This window comes from Eptatretus burgeri, chromosome 15 (assembly GCF_056783735.1).
Source record: "Eptatretus burgeri isolate ZD-2024b chromosome 15, Ebu_testis_v1, whole genome shotgun sequence".
NCBI classification, from domain to species: domain Eukaryota; kingdom Metazoa; phylum Chordata; class Myxini; order Myxiniformes; family Myxinidae; genus Eptatretus; species Eptatretus burgeri.
Window position 1 is genome coordinate 29773768 of NC_140975.1, and position 12500 is coordinate 29786267.

General features: G+C 43.0%; 1 protein-coding gene across 8 annotated transcripts in view; it reads right to left on the reverse strand.

Moving 5' to 3' along the window:
- Positions 1–12500, reverse strand: part of LOC147011824 (myocardin-like) — a 142802-nt gene that overhangs the window by 27697 nt on the left and 102605 nt on the right. For 5 of the 8 annotated variants that reach the window (XM_085857124.1, XM_085857126.1, XM_085857127.1 and 2 more), the window contains 6 exons: positions 10143–10198; positions 9904–9973; positions 8439–8585; positions 8020–8249; positions 3904–4199; positions 1718–1862 (listed from right to left, as the gene is read on the reverse strand). In XM_085857124.1, the coding sequence (XP_085713250.1) occupies positions 1718–1862; positions 3904–4199; positions 8020–8249; positions 8439–8585; positions 9904–9973; positions 10143–10198 (944 nt within the window). Of the gene's footprint in view, positions 1–1717; positions 1863–3903; positions 4200–8019; positions 8250–8438; positions 8586–9903; positions 9974–10142; positions 10199–10292; positions 10387–12500 lie in introns of all 8 variants that reach the window. The other 3 variants (XM_085857123.1, XM_085857125.1, XM_085857130.1) reach the window with 1 other exon arrangement.

The following is a 12500-nucleotide window of genomic DNA, read 5'->3' on the forward strand; positions in this document are numbered from 1 at the left end:
GATAACAGCCCATCTATCCTCACCTTACTCAACAATATCATTCTGTTTGATACCAGCCCATCTATCTTCACCTTACTCAACTATATCATAATGTTTGATACCTCTCTCAAAATTTACTCTCGATTTGTTTTCTCAGAGAATAATTGGGTGACTTAAATTATCAGTTTTCTCTGTGGCTTCACAATATATGGAATAGCTCACCGCAATTGTGGATAAAGCCTGAGATTGTCATCCTCGTGTTGGAATGTTGAGTTCGAAAATAATAGTTGTGCAATGTACAAACCACCACTCGTTGACAAAATCTAACTATGATTTTTACATGTTATGCAAAAAGAAAAAACAGAATACACGTCAAACTTGAATCGCCCTCATAATAAAACCACTCTCATCATTTGACGTGTTTAAAACATTTCTTATTTCAATTTATCTCCACGGTGGTTCGTCGAATATTATTACCCCATGCACGTAAAGCGAAAAGCAGGGTTAAGCAATTGGTTCATGTCCGTCGGCCCACCCAACTATCCATCTGTCTTATCAGTTTATGATCGAGGAATAACTTATTTAATTTAATATTTAATTTAAACATGAATCGGAACATTAATCGGAAGACAAACTTGCCATTTAACAATATTTTGTCTCTGAATTCATCCCGATCGCACTTGCCCAGAGAGGAGTGAGATCGTGTTTTCACTCTGTCTGTCTGACAGCCAAACAAAATTGAAAATCATTCCAAACATGAAACTTACTCTCTATAAGGATGTTATAATGGACATAGACAACAAGCATAACTAAGTAATGTAACTGATGAAAAAAGTGATTCTGCCATTGGTCAGCACCTCCTGAACAATCCTCAATGTGCCCAGGACTATCACGCTGAACGGTTCCAGATTGTGGCACGTGCGCGTACTGAAGCACATGTACGTGTTCTTGAAGCCACATTTGTACCCACACGAGCTCCTGTTCTTTGTGAACGAAAAGAGGATGTGCAAGCACTGCATCTGTTCTGACCTGGATCCATGGTAAAATGGGAGGTCACGGATTCCCTCGGTGCCTCAAGGCCATGATGTGTGTGTTCACATCAGTGACAGTTCAAAGAACCAATCCCCAACTGTCTGGATAATTAAATTGTCTCATTTTGTGTCTGCATTTGCACTGTTCTTGCGTGTGTCCTGACGAGCTGCAAGACGAAAACCTTTCACAATGCCTGTTCTTTTTTCTCCTGTTTTCAAATTTTGTAGTACCAAACGCTTTACATATTGTAAGGCTTGCTTGGTACTCATTTGATGTCGAGAAATTTACCGTAAATTGCATCAAAAATTAATTAAGTAACTTACATTTGTAGCAAACGCAAATTAAGGGGAGATTTTAAGACATGACTTTACATTGGAGTAAACTTTGCTTTTAATCCCTGGCTCCAATCAAACATCCGACATGTTTGCGACTCAAATCACCGGTTTCCAGGTAACTAAAAGGAACATGAACAAGCTCGTTGAATCTCTTTTACGATTCCTTATCTTTCATTAAATGAGCAATGTTCACTCACTGTTGGAATTATTTTAAAGGATGTTTGCTCACAGATATATGACCAGAACAATCTCTCAACTTTGTATAAGTAGTTCATAACAGTCAAGGGAGTTGCGGTTCAGGTTGATTCAAATTATTTATCAAAACCTAATTTTGATATCATTAAGTGAATAGGAAGAGGGAAAGTTCAGACCTTTAGCTCATCCAGATTAGCAGGCAGTGAAGAGAAATGATGATGGGTCTCTAAAGAGTCGCTAAGGAGCACAGATCGTCCAGGAGAAAGGGGTCGGGTCAGTGTGGCCATCAATCCTCCACCCTCACGATCCTCCCCTGGAGAGCTGCCAGATGGTGGAGGTGAAATCAGGGATGGTCACCACTTATTTCAAAAAACAGAAACAGCAAGCAGATTATATTTTGAAGAACTTTGTGGACTTAATCGAAAATAGATGTGTGTGTACACACGCAATAGCAAGTGGTTTGTTGGGATATAACAAAATCTTACATCAACAAACGGTCAAAGACGGCTTCATTTTATGGTACACACAAGGAAACGCACAAGGAAGTCAGACACAAGAGGAGGCCATTCGGCCCATCATGCCTGTGCCACATCCACACTACACCAATTTATATATGAAAGAATAAGGCAAAATGTGTTTTTTTATTTCGGTTTTTAAAAATATTTTTATTCTTCTTTCTTTCTGGGGATGGGGGGGGGAGGAGGAGTGAGTGGGCGAAAGCAGTTATTGGGTGAAAAACCCACAATATCAACCACATATCACTTCTTGACTAGACCCCCACAGAAAACACTCCGTACACACAAAATCACTCATCAATGCTCAAGCTACCGTACCTAAAAGTCCTGCCAACATCCCGATACCCCTCTATCTCCATAACTTCCAGGTACCTATCTAATTTCAATTTAAACTTATCTCCTGTTTCTGCTGCCACTACCTTTCCAGGGAGACCATTCCATGCATTAACTACTCTCTGAGTAAAACTTTCCTTACTGCCGTCTTAACTCTCCTCTTCTTTACTCTCAGGCAATGGCCCCTGATCCTTTCACTGTCAACTCTGTTGAATAATTCATCTGCCCTTATTTTATCTATACCTTTCATTATCTTAAACATCTCCATCATATCTCCTCATAACCGCCTCCTTTCTGGTGTATAAAGCCCTGTCTCCTTCAGCCGCTCCTCATATCTGAGTCTAGCTCGGCCCAGAATCAATCTAGTAGCCCTGCGCTGAACCCTCTCTCTGGCATCTATGTCCTTCTGGAACTGTGGTGACCAAAACTTCACACAATATTCTAGATGTGGCCATCACTAAATTCCTATACAATGTTAACACCACCACTTTTGATTTATAAATGATCCCCCTCCGAATACAACCAAAAACCCGATTTGCTTTACCTCGAGCTGCCTGTCACTGTGCTGCCTGCTTACCTCTCATATCTATTACCACCCCCAGATCCTTCTCCTGTGTGACACGCTCCAAAATTACCCCTTGCATCCTGTAATCTCTATTTTCATTGTTCTTTCACATCCCAACACCTAACACTTGCTCAGGTTAAATTCCATCTGCCAGTCTTTTGCCCAATCTATACAAGCACAAATACTTTCGTGTATCTGATCACCACCCCCTCTGCTATCCACCTTACCTCCAAGCTTTGTGTCATCTGCAAATTTGGAAAGTGCACTCTTCACCCCACTATCCAAATCGTTAATATAGATAATGAAAAGTAATGCTCTGGGTACTGATCCCTGAGATAGCTAACAGGTCTATCGTTCCCCAATTCTTCTCTGCATCCTTTCTTAAATAATGGTATTACATTTGCTACTCTCCAATCCTCCGGTACCTGTCCTGACTCCAGAGAACTATTTAAAATATCCGTTAACATCTCGCTTACCTGCTCAGCCACCTCCATCAATACTCTCGGGTGCATATTATCTGGACCCGGAGCCTCATCTACTCTTTGATTACCAAGCTGTTCCTTTACTTCCTCCACTCCAACTTGGATCTTCTGTAAAAGCCCTTCCTCACCTCCTTGATAAATACTCTCAGCTATTGGAAATTCTCCTGACTGTTCTTCTGGAAAAGGTGAAGCAAAATACCTGTTTAATAAGCCTGCCATCTCACTTTCATCACCAACCACTCTCCCGATGCTCTTCCTCAATGGGCCCACACTGGTCCTCACCTGTTCTTTTCCCCTGATATACTTCAAGAATGCCTTGCTATTATGCTTAATGTTCTTCACCATTGTCGTCATACGATGGTCTGGTATAAGGGGTAACAACATAACACTAGAGGGCAGTACATAAGCATTATAAAGATAAAGGTTTCATGAAAAAGAGTGAAATGCATCTGCAAGTGCTTCCTTACCCGGGACTGTGAGCCTGTTGTCCACCTTGCTGTTGTTGCTTCTCCAGGATTTGCAGGTGGAGGTAAAGCTGCTGCTGCCTGAGCAGCCGTCCATATGAAGAATCCGAGTCTGTCGGAGATCTCAACTCTGGCCCTTCTGTTAGGGGACCTCCACCACCGCAGGAGTTCATCGTTCCACTTTTTTCCCGGTCCTCCCGTGCACACGGTGGCACGTACTGGTGGTATTTGAGCATGCGGACTTTGGGCTTGGCATCTCGGTTTCGACGAGAACTTCTTGGCGTCTTGGTAGTGCTCGACTGTGGAGGATGAAACTGACCATCAGGTTCATACAGTCTGAGGTCACTCAATCGATCTGGAAGTCAATCACTCGACCAGACGTTTTAATACCTGCCCCCACATGTATTGGAAAAATGCTGATCATCGAGTTCATATGTGGTATAATTATAATTATCAACACCATTAATCAAGTGGGAGACTGATATGGGACAATAAAGGATTGGATAAATACTACATTCCGACGCAGTGCTAAAAGGGAGTGTTGCTACATCGTATAGCCGGTCGCACTCTGAACGGGTTGCTAAGCAGGTTGTTCCCTCTGCCATAAGGACAGTCAAGATTACGCAGGATCTTTCGTAACAGTTTTTCTTTATATTAGCTCATACACTGGCCATAATCCAAATCTTCTAAAGGGATATTTATACATTTCATTGCTTTTGTTTTTTTTGCAGTGATTTAAGACTTATAGTGGAAGTTGTACATAAATCACATGCAAGACGAAGACATTAGTCGATATCAGCGTACTTTTACATGGATTACTTGTATGAATTACAACAAATATGGGATTTGAACCTGGGTTTCCTGCACATGAGCCATGGGTTCAGATTGGAACAAAAACGACAGCAGGTTGAGCATGTGTTTTTGACCATCCTATTTCCTTGTGAGTGGAAAGGGCGGAGGCCCCACAAAAGTCAAAGAAGACTAGGAGAGGAGATCCAGATCTGGAATATTGTCTTGCAGATTTCCCATGCTGAAACATGACACTTGTTTTGCATGAAAATGGAATCAAGGCATCCACTGTATTTATTTAATAACAATAATTGTGCCTTGTCAAATAATTCAGTCAAATATGAAAGTCATACTGCCCTGAAAACAAAGTGGAGCCTGATTCACCTGCCACGAAAGAGTGGGGCAGTAGATGTATATAATTAATTAAGTTCTCTGACCTGGACGAACGCCGTGATGTTACCGTCCATCATGATGGCGTCATGACTGTAAGCCCAGGGGGCCTCTTGCAGTGCAAATATGCCAAGATCAAATGTCATGAACGAGCAGACGAAAAGGTTAGGGGTGCATCATTCATATAAATAAATAAATAAATATATTTCTACACTGGCCTGATGACACCACATGGTCTAAAGGTATGAAACCCCCCCTATAAGATGTCCAGCCTAGGTTTGAATCCAAGCCCAGTTATAACGGGTCATCCTGATCTGGTGTTTCACAGGAAAGATGATTCATCAATGTGTGTGCCGTCCCTCGGATGGATGTTAAACTGGGTGGCCCGTCTGCCGGTGATAGTTTGTGGATGTTAAAGATCTCACGACGTCTTTTGCAAAGAGTATGTGCGCCATCACCGGCACCCTCAACAAATTACAAAGCACTGGCGCTCTATAACACAAGTATGGTACATTAGGGTTAGAATATATATATATGTGTGTGTGTGTGTGTGTGTTCGTGTGTGTGTGTGTGTGTGTGTGTGTGTGTGTGTGTGTGTGTGTGTGTGTGTGTGTGTGTGTGTGTGTGTGTGTGTGTGTCCCGGGGTTACACGGAAACAGTGAAGTTGTGTAAATGTTTTATTGTTCCTGGATTTCTTTCCCAAAAGCGATGCAGCGTTATACAAATACCTCCCCACTCCGGTTGCTTTTGCGGTGTCGACACAATTTAAGCTACGCATGTCCAGTATGATCTCGCATCTTATGTTTTAGCTTTTCGTTTTGAAGATGATGTTCCTCAAATGGTCTCCCACAGAAAAACAAATAATGGCCCAATGACACTGCTTTTGCACACAAGCACAGCACATAACAAGCTTGTGAATATGAAGGAAGTTTTGGTGAAGCTGCTCAGGATTTTCTGAGGCTTAAAGACGCGTTTCTGTTTCTGAGACAAAACAATTCAGTCCAAAGTTTTCCTCGTCCCTCATTAAGAGCCGATCGCCAATCCGCGCATTGTCCTCGTTGAAGTCAAGAAATGTAGCACAGAATCTCATTCTCACTTCTTTGTCACCCGTTGAAAGGTCCTTTGGAAAACTGAAGCTTATATGGAAACATCTCAAGTTCCTTTGTGAGTATTCTTCTTTCAAATTCTCCCCAATCATGTGACGTGAAGACGAGAGTTTGAGTACAGCCGTACCATGGCTCCATATCACGACGACGTGTATATTCTAAAAATTCCTCTGATGTTTGCACATCTTTTGGCCTACCACATGGTCTGTATCTTCTTCCGTACCTTCACTTCAAAATCTATTCACATATCGATAAATAGCAAATAGCATTTGCACGAGACGGAGCTTCATTCATACGGATAGATGCTCGAATGCTCTCTGAGCTGGAACAATGAGCCAGTCATGGAGAACGGCTCCACAACAGCAGCCCTTCAACAAGTAGTCCAACAATCCATGTCTTCACGATCTAAAACCATAAGATGAAGAGAAGGCAACATCTAACATCTGTTCTACACATGAATGTCACAGTATGAATTAACACATTTACAGTGTGTGTGTGTGTGTGTGTGTGTGTGTGTGTGTGTGTGTGTGTGTGTGTGTGTGTGTGTGTGTGTGTGTGTGTGTGTGTGTGTGTGTGTGTGTGTGTGTGTATGGACATATCGAGAGGATCTGATAGAGATGTTTAAGATGATGAAGGTTATCGAGAAGATAAGTGCAGAATAATGTTTTGCAGCAGACTGGACAGTGACAGCACCAGGGTGCACAGATATAAAAGAGAAAAGAAGAGGAGAGTAGTAAGGTCGGGGTCTTTCACTCGGAGAGTAGTAAATGCATGGAATAGTCTCCCTGCGAAGGTAGTGGCAGCAGAAACGGTACATAGTTTTAAAATCGAGTTAGATAGGCGTATATAGGCAGTGGAGATGGAGGGGTACTTAGATATCGACAGGATTGCATTTGGTTGGTGGGCGTAGTTCTTCCTACTGCTTTGAAGTCCCTTGTAACTCCTTGTATATATATATATATATATATATATATATATATATATATATATATATATATATATATATATATATATATATATATATATATACACACACACGATACACCTGCTCTACCCTCAACCAGCAAGTTATCCGATGTGGACATTCAGCATACTGAACATATATCCAGTATTGAGGAGCTGATTTGGAGTGGGAGGGAGAGGGGGTGTTGGGGGAGGTAGGGGTGGGGGGGGGGTGTTAGTGGGATCATGGCTGGAGTATCTCACCCCATCTTATATCATCCAATACTTTGTATCAAAGACAGAAACAACACATGGAGACGAGTGGAGCAGTGGAGGGAGAGAGGGACGGAGGGACAGAGGGATAGACATAGAGAGAAAGAGACAGAGAGAACTGCTGAGTAAATGATGTTGAAGGCTTATGAAAGAAGAAATACAAACACTCGTCCTTACCCTGAAAATAAAAACTTTAACTACTTAGTCTCCAATCCTGTGCATTTAAATAGCAAGTTATATAGTGTTTCCAATAAAGACTTATAGCTGTGCATTTTGTCCAGCACGACATGTCTGCATTCCACAATCTGTCGACACCGATAGCGGATACACAGAGAGAATATGACGCATCATAACAGGCCGTACAGTTCAATGTACTTACATCATGGTGCTCGTTTTATAGATATGATAAAGCTTCCAAAAATACACAAATTGGAATTCAAACTTTGGCACCTGATAAGTATGTTTGTTTCCCAAAGTTTCCATCACCTTTTTGGCATTCTCACTCCGGCCTTCAGTGTTTGTAGTACCTGGCTGGCATCTGTTTGAAATATTTTTTAAATACCATAAATATTAGGTGGACACCGTTACCTTCCTCCGCCCCCCTGAGTGCTGTGCTCACCGGGGCCGCTGCAGTGGCTGGAGTTCCTTCCCCGACCGGAACGGCATTCAGAGGACCAGGCAAAGCAGCATGCGGGGAAGGGATGAAGGCCAGGTGCGATAGGCCGGGCGATGGAACAGAGGTGTGTGAACCGTTACTCGATGGCTGCTCTGGAGAAAAGGTGTCACAGCCGCTGTCCTCATCTAGAGAGGAAGCCTCAGGAGTATGGGGAAGGTGGCCGGGTGGGATGGCTGCAGAGGGGGAAATCAAGCATGACATTTCCTCCACTTAAAAAAAAAATAATTCAATATGAAAGCAAGAGTGATGCGGATATAAATTTAAGATGTATGTCACATTCCTATTGGCTTCAGAACCCCCATCATGCATTCAGGGATTGAGATGGAATGGTTTAGACTTTAGAGGAATCCTCTTGAACTCACCGGGTAAACTTTGACTCACGAGTGTGACCGGAGGAGGTGAGGTCACAGAGGAATGCTCCTCCCGTGTGTGACTTGGCCAAGCCAGTCGAAGACGCTTGGCTTGTGGTGTTGCTTCACCTCCATGTAATGACTGGTTTAACTTGGCGTCTAATGGAGGAGATGTGTATAGAAGTGAGGGTTGAAGAGCACAGAAAGAGAAACTTATCTCCAGGCTGATATCAAAGAAAACCACTTCAATGGCCAATGTGCAAATGTCATTTGAGACGACTAACACTGAAATGAACAATGTGTTGTGATCATACGTTTCAGCCTCAAGGTTTCTTTTGAACTACAGAATGGTTCATACTGCTTGGCGAACCTTCTGCGTTACATTTTGTGGTCAGTGTTGGCAGAAATCCAGATGCTCTAATTTCTCGGTGGGACTGGATATTCTGTTTGACAAATGACCTATCCTGGGTGAGAAGATCACCAAACTGCTCTCTAAAAGGAAGTTGATATAGCTTCATCCACCATGTCAGGTCCTTAGTCGATTTGCCTCGCCGGCTCACAGCAGAGGACGATCTTTGGTGTTTTGTAATCATGTACGAGGTTGTTCAACAGGTTCTACGAATTAGGTACTCGCAACCGATGATGTCATCATTCACAAACTCAATTCTTTCGTTGAAACATTTTGTAAGCAGGGTGCCAGATGTATCATGGATAACTCGGGCATTATTTTGTTCAGGCTCCCACTCACTTAGGCCTAAGTCACATTTGCTCTACGGCGAGGATACGGCGGCCGTACACCCTCTGAATTGACAGAAACGTGCAGCGGCCGCAGAGTTTCTGCGGTGGCCTCAGGGTGGCCCTACGCCGTATGGCAATATTTTACAGGCCATAGGGTCGCCGTGGAATTATAACGCAGAGTTATAACTTTTTTCATTTCTACATTCGCCGTAGCAATTCGACAAGCCGAAACAAAATAACTGGTAAAAAAAACCCACTCGTTACCGTCAGTCTGGCCGTACATTCGCCTTAGGGCCCCATTGCGGTCCCCCTGTGGTCGCCTTGAGGCTACCTTGCGTCTGCCTTGAAAATTCTATGGCCGCCGCAGGAACGCCCTAAGGTCACCGTGCGACATCAAATCAAAGACCGTACGGCATCCCCACGTTTTCCGTCTCCACAATTTATAAATACGCCGTGCGGCTCCCCGAAAAATAAAAACATATGTGACTGCTACATTGGGTGACCGTGGAAATACTGCGGCCGCCGTATAATTGCTAGTGGCCGTAGATTTTGGAGACCCCACGGCCGCCGTGGCAAATGTGACTTAGGCCTAAGCCAAAGATGATCGAGGGAAGGTGCCAGCTATTATACGGTGAGGTTGGCACTGTGATGAGATGAATGGAAAACCCATGATGTCATGGTATCTTGGACTTGGTCAGCCCTGTAAATGGCCCATGGTAGTGCCCCGTGGAGGTCTCACCTCCAGGAAACTGAGCATGCATGGTCTCTGATCCCTGTGCTCTGCATTTGCTCAGCAATAGCTGATCAGGCTGCGGAGGGGTGAATGGGTGATAAACACCAAGGTCAAATGTTGTGGCCTTCTTGCAAATAAAAGTAAACCATTTCAGGCAATACTGTATTTACATATCATCATCAACATCATGTTCTGACAACTAGGATGTTTATGTGGTGGTCAGGGTAGGTGTGGGGGGCATATACCTGTGACTTGACCCGGATCGAACTGCCATCTGATGCAGGAGGTGAGGTCTTGAAGGCTGGGTGACAGGCGCAGGAAGAAAATTGCATCATTGGCATTTAGGTCATGAGTTCGGGTGTCACATGATGGCGTAACTTATAAAATTAGCTTACTCTGCACCTGGCAATGCCAATACACTGCACTGTACGGTACAGCCGTGCCGCTCGAAAATGTCTCGCGTCTCAGTTTGCTCGCTCGACACACTCCCTTTGAAATACATGGAGGTAAAAGGTTGAGGTGAAATCTACACACAAGTGAATTAAATGTACAGCAGGTTGGAAATAGTGGCAACAAAAAAAACAAAAAACAATTACAATGCAGGAATGCTTGCAATTTTCAGGAGTGATCGTAACGGCGATTTTGATTTCTATCAGATTTCAGGAAACATTCAGACATCAGATGGGATTTGTGTAGGAATTGCTTTCCAACCTCTCAAGTAATGAAAAAGTAAGGGGTTATTAAATTTTTACTCCAACAAAACAAACACCAAGGACAACAATCCTAAACATAACACTTAATCTTCATTGTTGTGGACACTTTTAATAGTAAGGAAAGGGGAGTAAGGGCAGGGGGGCAGGGTTGGGAAGGAAATAACAAGTATTTGGGAGGTGGGGTGAAGGACAAGGGGTGGGAAATAAAAAGTAAGGAATTGGGAGGAATGATTAAGGACAGAGGATGGGAAGGAATTAGAGTGAAGATTAAGGACTTGGATTGGAAGGAAAGAATGAGGAATTGGGAGGGGGGGCGTATGAAGGACCTGGGGTGGAATTGGGGGATTAATCAGAGAGAAGGTCTCAATCACAAGGTTTCCAGCATTGTAGGCTTCATTCATACATTGAAGATGATTTCTGAGCTGTCCCCCCCCACCCCCCACCTCCACCCACCAGGTAAACATGGTGTTGTTAGCTCGTCACTGTTTCACAGGTAATTTCACATGCATTTCCTATTGAAATTTCACACTTTTGCCGTAGTGACAGAAAACACATTTATTCTGCCAACGAGAAGTGTTGGAAACCAACTCAACAGGGAATTTACTAACATTGTGGTAAAGCACAGAGTCTGATTTGATAACAAGGACATTGAAGTTTTATTTAAACACTTTCAGGATTATAAAAGAATGCATCTACAAATTTAGTTTCTCTCATCACATCATAGTAAACTAGAACGGAACTTGGGAGAGCGCATACCGGACCTCTATCAGGCTGAACAGTTTATGTTTTGTATCCCACTGATAGGCCGGATCTGGATCCAGACTTGGAACAAAATCGAATCGGCTTATTCTTGTCACTTACCCAACTCACCCATCAAGTTTCGTCCGAATCCGTCGACAAATGTTTTGAGATATCGTGCTATATTATTGTTTTTAGCTCTATCTCTCAATGGTGAAGAATAATTTGAAAATTCTAGGATTCTAGATCTTCTAGAAAATTCTATATCTTCACCAAAATCTAATAATTTCATCCTCGTCACACATCCAATCTGAACAACAAGTTTCGGCAGAATCAGTCCGTAATTTCTTTTCTAGATATCAAGCTATATCTCGTTTTTGACCCATCTCTCAATGGTGAAGAATCACTGAAAAACATTCGAGTAGCTGAATCCGGATCTTAACCAAAATCGAATCATTTCATCCTTACAATAGGAAATCCATTTTCGGAGTGACTGAAGATATATTAGTAATATTTCATATTTTAGAGATTTTACTCTGACCGGATGGTGTGCTGGAAGTGCACTTAAAACTTTAAGCTGTTAGGGTTTGGGTTTGATTCTCAAAACGACTAGAAATTGTCCAATTAGTGCTTCGCAAACATCAAAAAGTGCGCCGTCCCTACGAGTGATGTAAAGCCGGGCGTCCGCATCCCATCTGCCCGCATCAGTTCGTGGATGTTCAAGATTCCGCGGTGTCTGTTGCGAAGAGTCGGCGCGTTATCACCGACACCCTGAAAAATTACAAATTCTGTCCACCTCCACGAGAACATCAGGCCTGTCCAGCTGGTTGGTGAAAGACCGGATTCAAAAATGTTCCCCAGCGGACCCCACAATAAGGCGAGAAGGATTGGGAAGAAGAAGATTCTTCTCATATCCTAGTTCTAAAAGGATCAAGTCGATACAAGTTGCACAGCAGCAGCAGCAGTCTTCCACTTCCCTCACCTTCCTTCCTTTTGTATTTCTATTTTAATTAATTCTAAACCCTGTTTTTATTCGAATTTAATTCATCCCACCACGTGCCATTTTGAGATTGTTTTTGTCTATTTGGAATCCTCTTTGTGGGTCAGTCCTGATACTTCAAGGACTCTTGAATCTGCTCTCTTGGTGTCACC